Source organism: Mytilus galloprovincialis, chromosome 10 (assembly GCF_965363235.1).
Source record: "Mytilus galloprovincialis chromosome 10, xbMytGall1.hap1.1, whole genome shotgun sequence".
In the NCBI taxonomy this organism is placed as follows: domain Eukaryota; kingdom Metazoa; phylum Mollusca; class Bivalvia; order Mytilida; family Mytilidae; genus Mytilus; species Mytilus galloprovincialis.
The window spans coordinates 80,170,769-80,193,290 of record NC_134847.1 but is presented as its reverse complement, the minus strand read 5'-3'; the positions used below and the strand labels follow the sequence as shown (position 1 = coordinate 80,193,290).

General features: G+C 33.0%; 1 protein-coding gene across 1 annotated transcript in view; it reads right to left on the bottom strand.

The window, feature by feature from the left end:
* Positions 1–21,476, bottom strand: part of LOC143048529 (uncharacterized) — a 147,432-nt gene extending 125,956 nt beyond the window's left edge. Inside the window, exons 1-4 of the mRNA XM_076222236.1 lie at positions 21,174–21,476; positions 13,845–14,047; positions 11,073–11,162; positions 9,352–9,407 (exon numbers count right to left, since the gene is read on the bottom strand). Coding sequence (XP_076078351.1) covers positions 9,352–9,407; positions 11,073–11,162; positions 13,845–14,047; positions 21,174–21,320 — 496 coding nt within the window. The 5' untranslated portion in view covers positions 21,321–21,476. The remainder of the gene's footprint in view (positions 1–9,351; positions 9,408–11,072; positions 11,163–13,844; positions 14,048–21,173) is intronic.
* Positions 21,477–22,522: the final 1,046 nt, after the last annotated feature.

The window sequence follows — 22,522 nt, the reverse complement described above, 5'->3', positions numbered from 1 at the left end:
TCCGGAAGACTTCTTCTTTCGTCTGTTTAAAATGGTCCATGCATGTTTTTGATCTATATCGATTTCTTTTTCTAACCTGCGTGCAGTTGAACTTTCAAACTCATCAAATGCTTTTCGAAGTGCAGCACGAAAAAGTCTTTTTGAATTTTTATATGTCACAAATGCATTACAATTGCTGTCATGGCAATGACATTGATTTATCCATTCTTTTCGAGCGGATCTCATGTTGTTACGTAAAAAAGTCAGGTTGTTATTCCAGTATGGTTTCATGTAACCTTTATAACTGATGTGTGGTAAAGTTTCAATCTCAGCAGTTTTTATAGAATTGATAATTTCATCGTAATAACTTTCAATCGTTGTTTCGTTAATTTGACCACTAGGATACTCTAAAGTCCACAGTTTTTGAGATACTGCATGAGAATAGTCTGTTACTGCGCCTTTATTTCGCGCACGGTCCCATGCCACTTTTGGACGATTTACAAACACTGGAGGTTGTAAGTTAGCTCCCTTTCCACGAAATTCGAACGTACATAGTACTGGATGGTGATCAGAGATACAAAAAGTATGATTGTCTAAGACACTCGCTTTCCGAATGTTTTCAATGTTGTCAACGTTAATTATAATATGATCTATTCCGGTAGCCGGACCTCCATGATGCGACTGAAACGTACAAACGGGTCCTGTGCAAATCGCCTCCATATTTACAGACACTAGGTTATGTTCAATCATAAGTGAACGGAAAAAATCACTTCTTTGGTCTGATGAAAACATGTATCTTGGTCCATTGATTTTCGTATTAAAGTCACCCAATAAAACTACTGTCCCAATTTCCTGATAAGTAGTATATAGTTCAAACATATATTCGACATGTTCACGAAAGAAATCAATTGAGTGAGAAGATGCAGGTAAGTACGCACAAAACGCAAAAAATGTTTCACAATTTGGAATATTAACTTCAATACCAAGGAATCTAGAGTTGTTACAGTCTATCACCGACGTATATGGATAAATGACTTTCGAGACTAAGAATGCTACTCCTGATCTATCATTTACTCGTAAGGATTCGATATTTGATTCGTCCACGCCTTTCGAGATAGACACAAAGTTACTATCTATTGAGTCAAGTATATGCAATTGATATGATCGAAGCCAATGCTCAGACAGAGCACAAATGTCAACATCATTATTACGTAAGACTTCTGAGAGATACGGAATGCTAGAAAAGATTCCTCTACAATTCCAACACATGAAATTTAAACTAGTCGTATCCATGATTTTTGTTGTCAGGTACCGGAATTGAATGTTCTGCTGCAAATTGCTCCCATGGCAACCATGGTTTAACAAAAATGCCCTTTGGCCAGAATTCAGGGTTCTTTATCAGAGCTTCATCTTCAGCTGCGACATTCAGATGAGCAGATGCACTCCGTCTGTACTGTTTGTCAAAATATCGTAGGAAAGTCACCTTAATGTTCCGACTGTCTAAAAATGAACGCATTGCATTTTCGGATGAAGTTCGTTTATCGATTCCGCCAACATAAAATCGGGATATTCTCTTCTTGTTTCTTGATACACCTTTAAATTCGGAAGTTGGGGGATTACATACGGATCTTGGAAAGTGTACATCAATCTTTTGTGTAGAGTCGATTTCGTTTTCAGGGTTCTTTGGTGCAAGTGTTGTCCTTTTAACAAATGACGCTTCAACTTCGGGTTCCTTTATTTCCGGTGATTTTTGTAATACATCTGAGACTGAATCGTGTGTTTTTGATTTGCCTATGTTCGAGCGTAGAAATTCGTCAGATTGCATTTCAGATACAATTTTGGCATATGATTTTTGTATGTTGGTCTCATTCGTTTTTGCATTTCGTTCAACTGTGTTGATACGTTTTCTGATATCAGTTATTGATGAGGTAAGTGAGGATGATGACGAGTCATATTTTTCTATGCTGGTTATAGTGTCTTTAAGTTGTTCACTTAAAACCTGAACTTTGGTACGCAATGAATTTACACCGGAGGCTTTCGAGTCAGATATTTTTGTAATTCGGATACATTCAGAGTCGAGTCTTGACTTGGTTTCATTACACAATTTTATTGTCGCCTCAAGTTTTGACTTGCTTTTCTCGGCTAGAACTTTTTCCGTGGAAATTTCCAAATCTAAGGACTTCACTTTATTTGTCAGTTCCATAATGACGTTTTTGTTTGTTTCGTGTATTTTTGAACTCTGACATAGTTTTTCAGACATATCGGTAACTGTCTTTTCTAGATGGGAATTTTCATCCTTCAATCGTGAAATAGTAGATCTTGATAAATTGAGCTGATTTTGAATGTTAATTAACCTTTCATTTTGCTTGTTAATTTTGCTATTCATCGATCTGTTTTCTGTTTCAAGTTTGTCTAGTTTTTCGTTTGTTCCCTTCGTAGTTTTTTCATGTGTCAATTTCATTTCTATAATAGAGCTTTCTATTTTAATGATAGTTTCTCGCATACACAAATCAGGTATTTCTACAGGAGTAGACGAAACCACGTTTACATCCAGGTATGAATTATTTCTACCAGAGGATTTGCTGCTTAAGGATTCTTTCAAGTCATCGCAATACTCTCCGACTGAGGCAAGCCTGAGCACAAAACAATCTCGTCCAAGCTTTTGTACCAGAGGTTCACCATTTTTTGTTTTTGGTTGAATACGCTTTTTTAAGACTGCAGAAATAAAGGGAAAGTCAGCTCTACCTTTTGCTTTTATAAAATATTGCATTCTTAATTGTTCTAATAAATCGGGATTATTGTTGCAAATATTGCATAAACATGAGATAAAGGAGTCTCTTGGTAGATTACTGCATTCATTTTCGATGCGTTGGAAAATTGTTTCATTTTCATTAGGCAAATGTTCATAATTTATGACAGAATCATCAACTAAATGTTCAGAAGAACCAATATTTAGAAAATGGTTTGCTATCATTGAAGAGTCGCTGTACAAACTGTGTATTTCACTTTCATCGGTAATGCAACAAGACTTCTGAGCTAATTGTAATGAACAAGGTGCTAACTCGGTATACGTTCGATCTACCGTTATATCATTATGATCCATTGTATCTTTAAGTCTACAGATTATTTTACCCTTACGGCAATGCAAAGTCCAAAGTCCAATTTTAACATAACATTTAAACTCCTGTATGCTACTTAAATTTTCAAACTCTAACGTGAGTTGTTTTTAGTAACGGTTGTGTAATGTTAAGTTTTTTCGATCACTTTGTATATAGTTTATATGTTGAAATGCAAGGGAAAACTCACAAAAACTTCGAACAGTGTGTAGAAATATCCAAAATAACGATATCCAGCACAGTATTATGAAAATAAAGTTTGTAAAAGCTATGAAATCATCAAAATAGTAGGAGCACTGTCGAACACATCTATTACAAATTCAAAATCTTCAATTTCTATATTAAAACCAAATGATATATATTGTAATAATGTACCAAAATTGATCAGCATAAGTAATAAGTTCGAAATGTTGAACTTTTGCAGAGTAGTCTTTCAATCGAAAACTAATAAACCACATGAAACTACTCAAATTTATCGGACTAAATCAATTAACGCAATCAAACTCTAATTCGGCATCTACGTAAACTCATCATAGATACTAGGCTTGATGTTTACGTTGAGTTGCGTAACACTAATAAAATACTCATCCGTGACTCTCGAATAATATTTTTAAAAAGGCCATATGAAGTACTAAGATCAAGAGCATTGATGACCTAAATTCCGAAAGTTGTTGTCAAATACATCTATATTCATTATTGGAAATGATTTGTACGTTCTAAGTTAAATTGCATTGATGACCTAAATTCCGAAAGGTGTTGTCAAATACAGCTATATTCATTATTGGAAATGAATCTTACGAAACACCAACAAACCGGAGAAGGTACATTGTATTGTGGATACATGTTCATGTTTTAATATGTATGATTTCATTGAAACGCGATGCATAAAATGTTTTGATGCAAACAAGTTTACAATACTTTAATTCACCTCGCTACTGTAATATAGTATCGACAAAAACAGTCGAAATATCAAAATACAGCATTGTCTAATTGGAGGAAAGGCACATACAAACCAATTCGCTGCTTTTCAAGGAATATTACCTGAAAATTGTCCGTTCAGTAGAGAGAGGTTTTGCATTAATAGCAACTATTTGTTTGTGATTTATAAATATTCAAAAGAAGATAGAATCAATTTAATGGTTCAAGGTGATCCTGAAGATAATAATCAAGAGTAAAAAGTTATAGTGCAAATATAAATGTCATATATACGTTTTACTAAAGAGGTGTACTACTTACATAGTTTTGAATTGCTTGTTAATAAATAAATGAGTACATGTTTCAGTCTTTAGACTAGACAACGATAAAAACCGGATTGATTAGTCTTTTGTAGACGAAACTCGCGTCTGGCGCAAATACAAAATTTCAATCCTGGTATCGATCATGAGTTTATTGAAAACTGCACTAAAAATACTACTTTACATTACAGAGTAACTTGCTGTGGGGAAATGCTCCCGTTGATCTTGTGAGATCTCTTAACCTCATACTAACAAAACAGCTAGAGTTAATTGATGTTTAAATTAGCAATCAGATATTTCAAGATCATTTTTATGTTTGCGGTAATAAACATGTTGCTGTTACCCAACTTCTCATTTCGTTTAGCAGATCTTGGATATACGACACAATTAACAACAATAAAAAAGAACAGAAAAATAGCATCAAAAGTTATACGGATTTTTTTTTACAAAAGAAGTGAAAGCAACACAATTTCATGCTATATATTACAAGAAGACTACAATGCTTCTGTATGATTAATATTATTATTTGAACTAAAAAAGGCACTGTTAATATTATGGTGGCATGACTTTGAATTCGCTGTTTCAGAATCTGATGCATCCTGGGTAATATTTTCAAAAGCGTACACCAAAACGTTGTGATTGGTTTAAACGTTTTTAACAATGGAAATTCAACCAATGACGTAACGTTATTTTGATTTACGTGTACGAACAATAAAATTACCCATTATTGTTTATATTCTGAAACTGCCAATTGCTCAGACAAATTTTGGTACATAAAGGATGCTAGTCGGTGCCATTTTTCTGGATATTGAACCTTCTCATGTTACAGTAAATTTACGAAGGCATATGACCAAAAGACTTAAAAAATCATACATGTAGTTTAACCATAACTAAAGGTATCAGTAGTATACCGCTGTTCAATAGTCATAACTCGATTAAGTAAAAACAAATCCGGGTAACAAAACAAAACCGAAAAAAAAATACATCAACTATAAGTGGAAAACAATAGAAAAACTGAGCTTCAACAAAGCAAACGCCATCATACATTTAACAGGACTACAGATAACAAATTCCTGAATTGATTCAAGACATAAAATGGTATGTTGAAGCAAGTTTTATGGCTAGCCCTACATCTCGCTCATATGGATATGGCAATACTATAAATATCACTAAAATGACAACACTATGTGACAGGAATGCAGTACAAACAAACGCTAGAGCACTCAGGACAGAGATAGTACTATAAGTGCATAATAGTACATACCAACTTCCCAACTGATTTGGTATTCAAGAGCTTGAAGCACCTACTCAGACTTCGAAACGTCACCAGTGACTGAGTAGAAATTAAGGATGTTCGCTACTCAGTTTAAAAATAACAAGCTTTCCATAACACTAGTATATATTGGTAGGGGATAATTAAAGGAACCAAAAGAGCACAAAAACAATATAGGTCAATGTGCTTGTTTTCGAGATATAAGCCATTGAAATTTTGGCGGGAAAGTGTTCACTCTTGATTTTTCATAGCTTTATCATTGACAAGTTTAAGTTCTTGAAAACTATTAAAAAATAACAAAGATTTTATAAGACTTTTACAGATGGCTTATTATTATACATGTTAAAGATTTATAGAGAAAAATTGGGGTCAATAGGAATTTTTTTTAAGGCATTCGAATGGATAAAACCAGAGGATTCCGAAAATCTGACACTAATTCCAAAACATGACAAGAAAACATCCTTAAATAAGCTAGGGGTATGTCAAGGAACGTCTTTTATTCTTAAAACATTCCTCTGAAGATACCAAGACCTTGTTGATAAATATTCTATATCAACTCCACACATAATACACGATAGTCTTGAAAAATATATTCTATGTACTGACGTTGTATATCGTCTTAACGATTCATTGTATATTTTTATTTGACTTGGTAAATTATTACTTCAACTGTTTAGTTTATTGGTGGTAAATAAAGGCAACAGTAGTATACCGCTGTTCAAAACTCATAAATCCATGGACAAAAAACAAAATCGGGGTAACAAACTAAAACCGAGGGAAACGCATTAAATATAAGAGGAAAACAACGACATAACACTAAAATGTAACACACATAGACAAAATCCCACGAGAATAACAAATATAACATATATATATAACATCAAAACCAAATACATGAATTTGGGATAGACAAGTACCGTGACACGTCTTATCGCAATGTGAATTTACACTCAAAAATAAGAGAAAACAAACGACACAACGTTATAATGTAATACACACAGAAACGAACTATAATATAACAATGGCCATATTCCTGACTTGGTACAGGGCATTTTTAAAGGAAAAAATGGTGGGTTGAACCTGGTTTTGTGGCATGCCAAACCTCGCACTTTTATGGCCATGTGAAATATAACATCAAAATGACAACACAGGACTACAATATAAATAAATTGGAGAACACAATTGACAAAGAATCACACGAACAACAGCCAACAAAAGGCAACATAGTCAAAATTTTAATACGCCAGAAGTGTATTTTGTCCACACAAGACCTACGTGTGACGCCCAGATACAAAAGTTTGAAAGCCGAAACGAGTGCAAAGTTGAACAGCATCGAGGACCAAAAAGATCAAAAAGGTTGTGCCAAACACGGCAAGGGTTTTCTGTTCGTTACCAGAAAATCCCTATAATTTAGAATAATTTATTCTTTTGCAAACAGTAAATTTTATAAAATGAATATTCAAAAGATGTACATGATAAAACTGAAGTATTAACTAATTACAGGAAACAACTGAAATACATTTACATAACCAGACATTTGAAACACAAAAGTAGACACATCCGAATAAGTTTAAACCTCTACGCCAAGTGACGTCCTATTAGTTTTACGTGCCTCGGTACTTGAACATCCCGTCATTGTAGTATGTGCTATGGTAATCCTTTGTCGTCTTGTCTTTCGTTTTTGCTAATGTGTTTTGTCTATTTGCCTTTTTGTTTTTTTTTTGCCAACATATTTGTATGGTGTTTTTTTTTTTTTTGTTTTTTTTTGTGATTAAGATTATAACACAATGTTAACTGCTGTATCCCTATTTTTGACATATTTACCTATTGTGTCTGGTTGTTTTGTTCACACAGTGTTGTAAATATAAAGAAATTGTTTGCGACTGCTATGCAAATGAAAGGTTAAGCTAGCTTTAAAACCAGGCTTCATTCGCCATTTTCTACATAATAAAATGTCTGTACCAAGTCAGAAATATGACAATTGTGATTCATTCGTTTGATATGTTTGAGCTTTTGATTTTGCTATTTGATTAAGGTATGAATTTTCCTCGGAGTTCCTTTTTCTTCCGTATACCGTCAGTAAATTAATTTCCAACGTGTTTTAACAAATAAATTCGGATTTATCGTATTGCACTATAATAATCGCATCTCATCGCTTCAAATTAAAAACATCTGTTAGAAGGGTGATAACTCAAATTCAAAATGATATTTATCTTTTCTTTGCAAACATGGTCTGAATTATTAATCATTAGCAAAGACAATTTGTAAATAGCCATAAATATCCAAAGTGTGAGAATATTCTGTATACATTGTAGTTCCTGACTATGATATATTGAACATATCATGATGCTCAAATCGAGTAACATTGAAAATTAATTTGTTGGTTGAAGTTCTCCACATGAGCACCAGCATAATGATAAAAAACATCATCTCTTTGTCACAATATTATGTCTGACAAGGAGGGATAATTCAAGCAAAACTTATAGCAGTGAGGCGAAAAAAAACACGGGTACATTCAAACTCATTGGTCGAAAATAAATTGACATGACATGCCAAAAACGAAAAAAAGATCAGCAGATATGTGGATGATACGAGAATTCTTAAATTCTGTTGTGGCCACAGTCAAAAGAAGTCATTTTCTATCAAATGTTGACTACGTAATCTTTAATTCAATATCCCTTTACTGTTGGTTTAATAAACTTATTAATCAATTGCCCACTATTATTTTGAATGCTCATAATGCTTGAATTGTATATGTATGTATACCGTTTCGCAGATTTTAAAACCATCATATAATTTACATATATTAATATACATGTATATGACATGGTATTTTTAAAAGCGACCTTGTCGTTCAATGATGGTTTTGCAAACTGCATTTACATATATAGAATTGAGAATGGAAATGAAGAATGGGAAAATACATGTATATATAATTAAGATTTTTTTTTTCTCTTTTTTTTTTTCTTTATTTTATTTATTATCTAGCGCTTTTATCCCTCTGTCGGGGATTTTGATTACGTTTTTTTAATATTCCTCTTAAACTGGTCTTTCTGTACATAAGAATTAAACTACAGTTTAAGGAGAGATAACTCAATTTGAAAAAAGATCCACTCAAAATACTTTGATATAATACACGATACAGATACGACAAAGATGAAAATCTGTAATGAGTATATATATATATATATATCTCATTACAAATGCTTTTTTCGTATACATATATTAGATACAAGTATCGTTATCAACAACATTGATGATCTTGTGATACAATGCATGATGCTTGAATCAAGTTAAAATCTTGAAAATTGTTATATGCTGTTTCTTCACTAATTGTATATAAGAAGCCTCGCCAGTTAATTCGGTGTCTCGTATCCAAGAAGTATATGTTCTTGTAGATTGACATGTTCGTCTGTGGATTATCAGTTCATTACATAAGCTTTTAGACCTAAATACACGCAGGAAACAAAAACCAGGATGAAATGTATGACATCTTTTTATTAAAACAGGAATGATCAATTCAGATTTTCATTTTGATTAGACAGTATCTGCTAGTGATAGCATAATATTAAAACAACCATTATCTAGGTCAGGGAATAGTAAAACAACCATTATCTAGGTCAGGGAATAGTAAAACAACCATTATCTAGGTCAGGGAATAGTAAAACACACACAACAATACGCCAGCACTGAAAAAGACAAGTTAAGTAAATCAATAGAAATAAGTAGAATTAAAAGTTCTACTCACCAATTATCTTCAGATTGAGATCTTTGTCAAGTAAGAAATTTTCTAATTTCAAGTCTCTGAAATAGAAAATAGTGTATACCTCAAAATAAATACTAGTACTGACATGCAAGTACCTCTTAGCAAGTAAAAAAAAAGTAACTGTTAATATTATTCTTTAGATTAACTATCCAAACTTTTCTGACTAAATTTCATTGATATGTCCCCCAAAAAAAGAAATTAAAGAAACAGCAGACACGTCTTCCTCCGACTCATTTTTAGACCTATACCTCGAACTTGATATACACGGTCATCTGAGTACCAGAATCTATGGCAAACGAGACGTTTAAAAACTTTTAAATTTTGACATTATCAATTCCCCCTTCTTAGTAGCAATATACCAACTTCACATGCATATGGGAAATACATTTCTTACTTATTCGTTATTCAAGAGCTTGCAGATCCTACTCTTTGTAAAAAGTCACCAGTGTCTGAGCAGAAAGTTGATGAACCAGTCGTATTTTAAAGAAGTCTCGTCATTTTTCTTTAACAACCTTTTTTTTTATCGGAGGTACCAAGACTTTGTTGATAAATATTCCGTGTCAACTACACAAATAATACACAATGGTCTTGAAGTATAGATTATGGGTACTGACGGTGTTTATCGTTATTCTATTCTTTTATTTGTCTTTATGAATATTACTTTTACTGTTTACACAGCTACTATTGCATAGGTACTATTTCTGATCCAAAAGACTGTAGTACTTCTTCTTTTAATATTCAGTACTATATTGTTACTTTAAATTTATTGTAATATTTAGGTACCTGTATTCTACAGTACTTGATTTGTACTTGAAATTTAAGTACTACAGATTTTTTGTTACTTCGTTACATTTTCAGCATTCTGAAAGTTAGTCTACTTCAAATCTCTTAAAGTTATGATTTTCAAACTTGGAATATTGTGATCACTGTTGGTATTTTTTATGTACCAAAATTTTATTTTCAAATCAAGTACTGTAAAATACAGGTACTTACATATTAAAATAGTTTTAAAGTAAAGAATTAGTACAAAATATTAAACGTAAATTTCCAGTACTATAGATTTTAAGTACAGAAATAGTACCTACATGTATGCAAAAGTAGCAGTGCAGTCTGTTTTTATTGGTATCCATTTGACGTAGATCGGTACTTTGACATCCCGTCATTGTGTTAATATTGTTCTATGATAATTCTCGTATTATTGTCTTTCAATTTTGCTTATGTGCTTTGTCTATATGTCTTTTTGAGTTTCTTCGATACATATATGATGTGGTTATGTACTTATACATCCCGTCATTGCGTTATTTTACTATGGTTAATCACTATAAAAATATGATTTATTATGAAAAAGTAAAATCACAAAAATACTGAACTTAGAGGAAAATCAAATCGGAAAGTCCATAATCAAACATACAATTTAATTCACTCGTATTAATAAGAAAAATACATATAAAACACGACCCAGAGTTCAGTGCAGATTCTGAATTGTCATAAAGAACCGGAATAATTTATTCACGGATTAATTTTATGAAATAAGTTCATATTGATTTGATTTAAGGGTAGAACTTTCCTTTAATATTATGATATGTATGTGTTATTAACCTATAGACAATATTTGATTTGATATTAAGTACACGTGCGGGTTACTAGCCCGTAGCAGCATTTGATTGATTTAATAGTATTAAGTACACGTGCGTGTAACTAACCTGTGAACAATATTTGATCGATGCAAGTGGTCAACAGCAGATACTAGTTGTCGAGCAAACTTTCTACACTCAAACTCAGGCAAAAACTTTCTACAAATGATTACAATACTGTCAAATTAACACGGATTTGAAATCATCATCACATTTGATTGAATAGGTACATATATCTAGAAGTAGTTTGTTTCTGTATATACTTTATAACAGACTTTTTATTGAGAAGTAAAAGAAAAAGAAACTCCCTCGTGATACTTCTGTATATATAAAAGGTACTAACTATGGTTTTATAAATTTGATTGGATTATAAAATTAATGTCATTTTAAGATGTGTACATAATGTTTCTATTAGATTATTGATTTTTTAATTATAGTTATTTTTTTTTTATTTTTTTTTTTTAATTCCTATATTTTCATCAGTACTGTTGCTTGTTACATTGTCTTCAACAAGTCCAAGCTCCTTGTGAAGAATACATATAAATGTCAATAGACCACTTTCGAGTTCATCCGTCACCGGAAAAAACTCGTCAATTATACGCGCCTTTATGACGTCATTTACCAGATAGAGGGGTCGCCTGTATCCCTGCATTATTTACGTTCATCAAGCGTCTTAGTGATCGTCATTGTGCAGAATAAACTAGAAAAAATGGTTGTTCTGTAGGTACTTAATGACAATTCCCTAATGACAGCAATGCTGATTGTCAATTTTGAGAATTCAATTTGCCGAATAATTCGTACAATATAGAATTATAGTTTTCCAACCACTCGCTCAACATTGGAATGGAAGTGACGACGCCCCTAAACGCACAAATGACGTTCACTAAAACCAGAGTTTTTGCAGGAAATGCATCGAACTCGAAAGTTGTTTATTCTATTATATTAATATATAAAACATCAATCTAATAAATGTTTCTTAACATTAACTAAAAAATTCATATTCTTTAACTTCTTTGAATAATACATTCGTTTTGTGTAAACTCTCTAATGAATAGACAAAAAACATCAAGTCTTTTCATTTTCTGATCAGATACATAGTAGGATTTATAAATTGAAAACCTAATAATAGTAATAATTAAGAAAGTTAAAGCCAAAGTAATATTTATCAGATATTTTATAGCCAAAAACAATATCTTTCAATTTGAAATCTTGGTAATACATTTAACCATACATTTATACCAATCTGGTTTGTCATTCCAGATAAATTTGAAACATTTTCTTTCTATTTCTTTTTATATTTTTCTGGAAATACGCATGAGCTAGCTAAAAAGGTAAAGAGTGGTATAATCAAAGATTCGATGATCAAGATTTTCCCTAAAATAGTGAGATTTCGCTTTTTCCAAAGAATAAATAATTTATCCTTTTTATCTATTTTATTTTCAAAATTTAATTCCTCACATTCTTCATTATTATGTCCAAAATAAATCCTTAAGGCTTTTACAGTTTTATCTGTCCAGTTAATATTTGCTATTTTGTCTTTACTATTTTTGAGTTTTCCTATCCATATCCCTTCTGTTTTATTTTTATTTATAATTAATCCGGAATAAGATCCGAAGATTTCAATTTCATTCAATGCTAGTTCGATATCATTTTTATCATTAAAAATAAAGTTGTGTCATCAGCTAATTTGCTTATTTTAATACAATGTGTTTTTCTATCAAATTTTATCTGAAATCCTATTATATCTTCGTTATTTCGAAGTCTCAGTGCCAATATTTCAACGGATATGACAAAAAGTAGAGCAGATAAAGGACACATTAAGTTAATTTTTAATATGGTTAACCATTTTTTGTGTGTTTGTGTGCGTGTGTCAAGTCCAGAAGCTTTTCATATTTCAAATGCATACATGTATCTATGTAACCAATGATGTTACACCTGCATACCTACCCTCCAAAGACTCTTAACGGTTTATGTTTATCATAGGTAACAATGTGGGGATACATAAATACCCTGCCACATCCACTCCGTGTTTTTGTAAGTTGCGTTTCTGCTTTGTATCCATCTGATGAGTTGAGCCCTTTTCAACTGATTTTTATAGTTTGGTGTACTGTTACAGGACTGTCCCAGATTAGCAGGAGGATTGTTGCCTTCAAATTAATTCAACCCCGTCACATTCTGATGTGCCTGTCCAAAATCAGGAGCCTATAACTCATGGTTGTCGTTTGTTTCTACGTAACACATTTGTTTTTCGTTCATTATTTTGTAAATAAACTATGCCGTTAATTTTTTAGTCTCGATTGAAGTGTTCTAATTTCTAAATCAATTTGTCTCTTGTGAAGAGTTGTCTCATTGGCAATCATAACACATCTCATTTTTATAAATTCTATTTTAAATATAACAAAATTGATACAATTCAATAAACAAGGTAATCTTTCGTAAGACTAAGTGTTGCACTGCTACATAAATTCCATTTATGGTGAGGGTTGTGCTCTCACAAATAACACTAGTCATGACTCAATTTGGGCCTTGTATAGCTTGCTGTTCAGTGTGAACCAAAACTCTGTTTTGAAGACCGTACTTTGATACATAATTGACACTTATACCTCATTTTTTTTATGTCAACCACGCCTCATTCAGAATTTGCGTGTCACTAGTCGGTAGCCTTAAGTTTACAATTCGGTTGAATGCTGTTTATCGTATTTGTGTGTAGATATGTTTGTTTTGGGGTGAATTGTTTGATCATATAATATACCTATCACAGTATCTGAAAACACAATTTTACATCATTTTTGTTAAACGTAATATACGAAGAAATTATTGAACAGATATTATATTGCTTACTTCATACATAAATACTTGATGAATTCACCACCTTCTACAGACTCCAGCACTAAGTAATAACCGTTTTCTGTTTCCATCACTTCGTACATCCGTACAATATTAGGATGTTGTATCTTTTGTAAAACGATTGCTTCTCTACGCACATTTCTACGAACAGATTCTTTCGCCAGCAAGGCCTTCTTTGGAACTACTTTTACTGCAACCTGTATACGACGAACAACATATAGAGTCACATTTTTCAGTAATTTTACACCATCATGGACACTTTCACAATGTACTATCATCATGACGGTCAGTTGAAAAACCAGAATGTAATACCATATTGTACATGTCAATACAATAGATAAAACAAAATAACATCAAAGAAAATCAAGGTTCCTGAGTGTCAAGTTAAAGGACTTACTTACTTTGCTTCTACATTTACAGAAAACGAACATGTGTTCAATGTCCTATTGACTGCTGAATTAATATAGATTCCATACAGGAACTTTTTTTTAAAAAGTGGCACATCCAAAGCTTTGTGTACAGACTGTTAACACAGACATGACTACTAGTGATGCTTTATAAAACATAAGCTATGAATCCCGATACCTGACGGAGAAATGATTTTGTAACCTGAAGTTTGGAAAGCCCATGATACGTTTGAGAACACGACACATTAATCAGAATAGCCTATATATTTGACTTGCAGGAGTAGTAAACCTACATTATCACCGTTATATATTTTTATGAAATCGAACTGAAGATAATTGTATGGCACTACCAAAGAAGTTCATTCTTTGCGATTTAAACTATAAAAGATGTGTTTGAAAGACATGGTGGTCAAATATATCATCACTTTAATTCCGTTTCCGAATACTTTCATTCAAATCATCCTTAAAAGCCTTTTATGAAATGAAATGCATATTTGTATATTAAGTTCGGCCCACTTTCTTGCAAGACACAATCTCCATAGAAATCACATATTTATGTTGTCAGTTATAATAAATTAATCTTATTTTATCGCAGTCTGATCAGAAAGATATTTTTTCTCGATGCATTGATACACATTTAATACGAATTTAATTAATATGACTACAAATGAATTTACCCGACCTTTTAATTAAAAATCATTTAACAATGTCTATAATCTAACGTCTATCGTATAAGTCAACTTATTATGTATGTTGTCTCAATATAGAGTTGTTAGATGTGAACTATTGATAATTGGTAATTGCGATATATTAATATCCTGTGAAACTTTTTGGCCTTTATGTATTTAATGTTTTGTTTCGATTTACATATGTTGTTAGACCTTTGTGCTTAAAGCATTACGATTAAAGCATAGAATATGTAATTGATATATAATTACTTATTTAAAACGTTATGATAAAAAATTTCCATGATGTGCATATAACTTCATTTTAAATCTTCAACATATGTATTAGTACTTTCATCCTTTCGGCTTGATTTCTGTAAAAAAAAACAATCTTAATAAAAAAAAATTTATAATCAATAGATGTTTTATTGATATTTTTTTATAGTATCCAGATGGGAGGAACAGGTGGTTGTTTCCCTTATGAACCAACATAGAAATGGAATTTTCTTCTTTTAACGTTGCCTAGGTTGCCCCTCAACCTTTTTTCAAATTCTTAGATCTGCATCTTAAAATGAATGTTTTTCTTGTTTCACTAGAGGTATCTTATAATACTAAAACATCTGTATTGCAAGCAATCCAACAGACAAACAAAATATATCTATTCCAGAAATGTAATCCTAAAACATTGTCTAAAACACATTATACAGCCAGGATCTCAAAAGAAAGAAGATTTCTTTCATCTATGGACCGTAAATAAAACGCTATCCATGTAACAGATGTACTGAATGCAGCGGTTCTGTGTCTGGATGTTTTTTCCAATTGTTGCGATGTTTTTGTGATCTTCAAAGATATTGGCAGTGTCTATGGTCATGTTTTTTTAATGAATACTTTAAAGTCTGACACTTTATTTTTTCATTCTTCTTGCAAATTAAAGAAAAGTTTTCATTTTCGCCTCATATTACTGATATTCAATATGTATAGATTTGTGTTACAAAATTATAAAATGTTGCAAATGATTTGCTTGATTGGGTAATAAGTCAATGAGACAGCATCTCAACGACACAAAAAAAGTATTGAGACGGTCTTTAACAATTCAAACTCATACAGATATAAAGTGGGTCACCAACAGACATCTACAGATATGAAAATGTCTTCAAAACAGTTAAATCACAAAAATACCAAACTTCGGGGAAAATTCAAAACGGAAAGTCTAATCAAATGGCGAACACATCAAACCAATGAAGTACAACATTCTTTCAACAGACATCCACATATATAAAGAGGGCCTCCAACATACAAGTATATAACAGATATTTACAGATGGTCTACAACAGACACCTACAGATATAAAAAAAGGTCTTCAACAGACACCTACAGATATAAAAGGGGTCTCAACAGACACCTACATATATAAATAGGGTCTCTACAGACACCTACAGATATAAAAAAAATGTCTCAATAGAAACTTTTAGATATAAAGAGGGTCTCAACAGACACCTACAGATATAAAGGGAGTCTACTTCAGACACCTACAGATATAAAAAGGGCCTTGACAGACACCTACAGATATAAAGAGGGTCTACAACAGAAATTTACAAATATAAAGAGGGTCTCAACAGACACCTACAGATATAAAGACGGTCTCAGCAGACACTAACATATATAAAGAGGGTCTCAACAGACACCTAATGATACAAAGAGGGTCTACAATAGAAATCTACAGATATAAAGAGGGTCTCAACAGACACCTACATATAAAGAGGTTCTACAACAGACATCTACAGATATAAAAAGGGCCTTGAAAGACACCTACAGATATAAAGAGGGTCTACAACATAAATTTACAAATATAAAGAGGGTCTCAACAAACACCTACAGATATAAAGAGTCTACAACAGACACCTACAGATATAAAGAGGGTCTACAACAGACACCTACATATATGAAGAGGGTCCTAAACAGACACCTACATATATAAAGAGGGTCTCAACAGACACATACATATAAAGAGGGTCTATAACAAACACCTACAGATATAAAGAGGGTCTGCTACAGTAACCTACAGATATGAAGAGGGTCTACAATAGACACCTTTATATAAAGAGGGTCCTCAACGGACACACACAGATATAAAGAAGGTCTACAACAGACACCTACATATATGAAGAGGGTCTCAACAAAAATCTACAGATATAAAGAGGGTCTCAACAGAAACCTACATATATAAAGAGGGTCTACAACAGACACCTACAAATATAAAGAGGGTCTACAACAGACACCTGCATATATGAAGAGAGTCCTCAACAGACAACTACATATTTAAAGAGGGTCTCAACAGAAATCTACAGATATAAAGAGGGTCTCAAGTGACACCTACAGATATAAAGAGGGTCTCAAAAAACACCTACAGATATAAAGATGGTCCTCAACAGACACCTACATATATAAAGAGGGTCATCAACGGACACATACAGATATAAAGAGGTTCTACAACAGAAAACTACAGATATAAAGAGGGTCTACAACAGACACCTACTTATATGAAGAGGGCTCAACAGACACCTACAAATATAAAGAGGGTCTACAATAAAAATCTACAGATATAAAATATAAAGAGGGTCTACAACAGACACCTACAGATATAAAGAGGGTCTACTACAGTCACCTACATATATGAAGAGGGTCTACAATAGACACCTATATATAAAGAGGGTCCTCAACGGACACATACAGATATAAAGAAGGTCTACAACAGACACCTACATATATGAAGAGGGTCTCAACAGAAATCTACAGATATAAAGAGGGTCTCAACAGACCCCAACATATATAAAGAGGGTCTACAACAGACACCTACAGATATAAAGAGGGTCTACAACAGACACCTACATATATGAAGAGGGTCCTCAACAGACAACTACATATTTAAAGAGGGTCTACAACAGACACCTACAGATATAAAGACGGTCTCAGCAGACACTAACATATATAAAGAGGGTCTCAACAGACACCTAATGATACAAAGAGTGTCTACAATAGAAATCTACAGATATAAAGAGGGTCTCAACAGACACCTACATATAAAGAGGTTCTACAACAGACATCTACAGATATAAAAAGGGCCTTGAAAGACACCTACAGATATAAAGAGGGTCTACAACATAAATTTACAAATATAAAGAGGGTCTCAACAAACACCTACAGATATAAAGAGGGTCTACAACAGACACCTACATATATGAAGAGGGTCCTAAACAGACACCTACATATATAAAGAGGGTCCTAAACAGACACCTACATATATAAAGAGGGTCTCAACAGACACCTACAGATATAAAAAGGGCCTCGACAGACATTTACAGATATAAACAGGGTCTACAACAGAAATCTACAGATATAAAGAGGGTCTCAACACACACCTACAGATATAAAGAGGGTCTACAATAGAAATCTACAGATATAAAGAGGGTCTCAACAGACACCTACATATAAAGAGAGCTATAACAAACACCTACAGATATAAAGAGGGTCTACTACAGTAACCTACAGATATGAAGAGGGTCTACAATAGACACCTTTATATAAAGAGGGTCCTCAACGGACACACACAGATATAAAGAAAGTCTACAACAGACACCTACACATATGAAGAGGGTCTTAACAAAAATCTACAGATATAAAGAGGGTCTCAACAGAAACCTACATATATAAAGAGGGTCTACAACAGACACCTACAAATATAAAGAGGGTCTACAACAGACACCTGCATATATGAAGAGAGTCCTCAACAGACAACTACATATTTAAAGAGGGTCTCAACAGAAATCTACAGATATAAAGAGGGTCTCAACAGACACCTACAGATATAAAGAGGGTCTCAAAAGACACCTACAGATATAAAGATGGTCCTCAACAGACACCTACATATATAAAGAGGGTCATCAACGGACACATACAGATATAAAGAGGTTCTACAACAGACAACTACAGATATAAAGAGGGTCTACAACAGACACCTACTTATATGAAGAGGGGCTCAACAGACACCTACAAATATAAAGAGGGTCTACAATAAAAATCTAAAGATATAAAGAGGGTCTCAACAGACACCTACATATAAAGAGGGTCTACAACAGACACCTACAGATATAAAGAGGGTCTACTACAGTCACCTACATGTATGAAGAGGGTCTACAATAGACACCTATATATAAAGAGGGTCCTCAACGGACACATACAGATATAAAGAAGGTCTACAACAGACACCTGCATATATGAAGAGAGTCCTCAACAGACAACTACATATTTAAAGAGGGTCTCAACAGAAATCTACAGATATAAAGAGGGTCTCAACAGACACCTACAGATATAAAGAGGGTCTCAAAAGACACCTACAGGTATAAAGATGGTCCTCAACAGACACCTACATATATAAAGAGGGTCATCAACGGACACATACAGATATAAAGAGGTTCTACAACAGACAACTACAGATATAAAGAGGGTCTACAACATACACCTACTTATATGAAGAGGGGCTCAACAGACACCTACATATAAAGAGGGTCTACAACAGACACCTACAGATATAAAGAGGGTCTACTACAGTCACCTACATATATGAAGAGGGTCTACAATAGACACCTATATATAAAGAGGGTCCTCAACGGACACATACAGATATAAAGAAGGTCTACAACAGACACCTACATATATGAAGAGGGTCTCAACAGAAATCTACAGATATAAAGAGGGTCTCAACAGACCCCAACATATATAAAGAGGGTCTACAACAGACACCTACAGATATAAAGAGGGTCTACAACAGACACCTACATATATGAAGAGGGTCCTCAACAGACAACTACATATTTAAAGAGGGTCTACAACAGACACTTACATATAAAAAGAGGGTCTACAACAGACACCTACATATATGAAGAGGGTCTCATCAGAAATCTACATATAAAGAGGGTCTCAACAGACACCTACAGATATAAAGAGGGTTTCAAAAGACACCTACAGATATAAAGAGGGTCCTCAACAGACACCTACCTATATAAAGAGGGTCCTCAACGGACACATACAGATATAAAGAGGTTCTACAACAGACACCAACAGATATAAAGAGGGTCTACAACAGACACCTACATATATGAAGAGGGTCCTGAACAGACACCTACATATATAAAGAAGGTCTACAACAGACACCTACATATATAAAAAGTGTCTACAACAGACACCTACATATATGAAGAGGGTCTCAACAGAAATCTACAGATATAAAAAGGGTCTCAACAGACACCTACAGATATAAAGAGGGTCCTCAACAGACACCTACATATATAAAGAGGGTCCTCAACGGACACATACAGATATAAAGAGGTTCTACAACAGACACCTACAGATATAAAGAGGGTCTACAACAGACACGTACATATATGAAGAGAGTTCTCAACAGACACTTACATATATGAAGAGGGTCTACAACAGACACCTCCATTTATGAAGAGGGTCTCAACAGAAATCTACAGATATAAAAAGGGTCTCAACAGACACCTACAGATATAAAAAGAGTCGCAACAGACACCTACATATATAAAGAGGATCCTCAACGGACACATACAGATATAAAGAGGTTCTACAACAGACACCTACAGATATAAAGAGGGTCTACAACAGACACGTACATATATGAAGAGAGTTCTCAACAGACACTTACATATATAAAAAGGGTCTCAACAGACACCTACAGATCTAAAAAGAGTCTCAACAGACACCTACATATATAAAGAGGATCCCCAACGGACACATACAGATATAAAGAAGGTCTACAACAGACACCTACATATATGAAGAGGGTCCCAACAGAAATCTACAGATATAAAAAGGGTCCTCAACATCTATCAACAGACATCTACAGATGGTTTATATAAGACATCTACAGATATAAACCACTCTATACCAATAATTAAGAGCAGTTCCTAATATCATTTAAGAGACCCCTGTTTTATTTTATTTAGGCCGTAGTTGTGAAATTTATAACAGTATTACTACTTGATTTGAAATTTGATTTAAATACCTTGATCTATGCATAAAACTGTTTAATTATTACTTGACATATTGGTTTAAAACATTTAAATTTCACTTCTTTTCATCTTAACTTTGAAATTGTGATTGACTTAGCAAATATGATATACAATGCATGTAAACATATTCATCACAACTTGACTTTAGACATTCTAACATACCTTTTCTTTGGCTATTATATGAAATCCTTGGCGAACTTTAGCGAATGATCCCTCTCCAATTGTCCGACCTAATATATAACTGCCTACTTTTTTCTTCTTATCGGTAGGAACAAAGTTTTCATCTGTAACCTTTTCTAAACTCTCCATTGTACAACAATTCAAAAGGCTTTTAACGGCAAATTATGTAATTCTATCACTTCGCGACATATTTCCAATAAATCACCTGCAATCATACATAGATATATAATTAAATATTATGCTATAATCTTTCAGACTTTTTTAACTCACGATATTCATCCTTTAGAATATGAAATTCCATAACCTTGATTTGAACTTTAGAAATTACGATTTCTTTTATTTCAAAATAAGCGTGTTTTATGCTTGACAATATAATGTGATGTTTTATTTCTGTAGAAGTCCCAAGCACCAGTAGTAGAAATATTAAATGCACAGTAAGACACATCTAAAGAACACAAACGTCGACATTTATTGAGACGTGTTATTTAATAGTTCACCATTTGTGTCAAAATAAAATCAAATAATTTGACGGTAAATTATTGATTCTAACGATGATCCTGGCTATGTTGTTGAAAATGAAATAAGATCAAATAGTCTTTGACGGGTTACTCATTTTAATGGTCCGAATCAAAACACCAGCTTAACTTGTAATTAAGATAGTAACAGTCTTTATTAGTTCACACAGATCAATGGCAACTTATTATGAAAGGAAATTAAATTGTTTAGATGCTTTTACCATATAAAAATATCAATATAAGGTAATATATACGATATTTACTATTTTTGTCCCCTTTTGTTCCTAATTGTCGGAAGCTCAAACGTTTTTATTCGTACACTTTCAATAGATTCGTATTACTTATTGTTAGCAAACATTACTAGGTCAATCTTCATAACAGTAAGAATACAGTATTCCTAAAAATCCATCTCCGAAATGAATCCTTGAAAAGTCTTTTCGAGCATGCAAGGCTAGCTGATGTATAGCTCGTAAGGTTCAACTGTAAAAGTAAGGCTAGCTATTGAATAGCTCGTATGTTTCAACTGTACAGACGTTAAATAGTAATACATGTACTATCACTAAATGATGAGCTTGGGTTGCTTGTATCCCGTTTACTAAAACTCGGTCATTTGTTCCCATTAACTAAAACTCTGTCCTTGTTTCTCGTAAACTTTAACTCAATTTTACTACGAGGATGGAATGCTTTCATAAATGCACTAACCAAATACTTGCTAATATTTGACCTTTTGAACGCAATATTCCATATATTTTCATTTGAAATGCCTTTTGTCTTTATTATCTTTTGTGTTTAAAATATTATTGACATAATCATGTC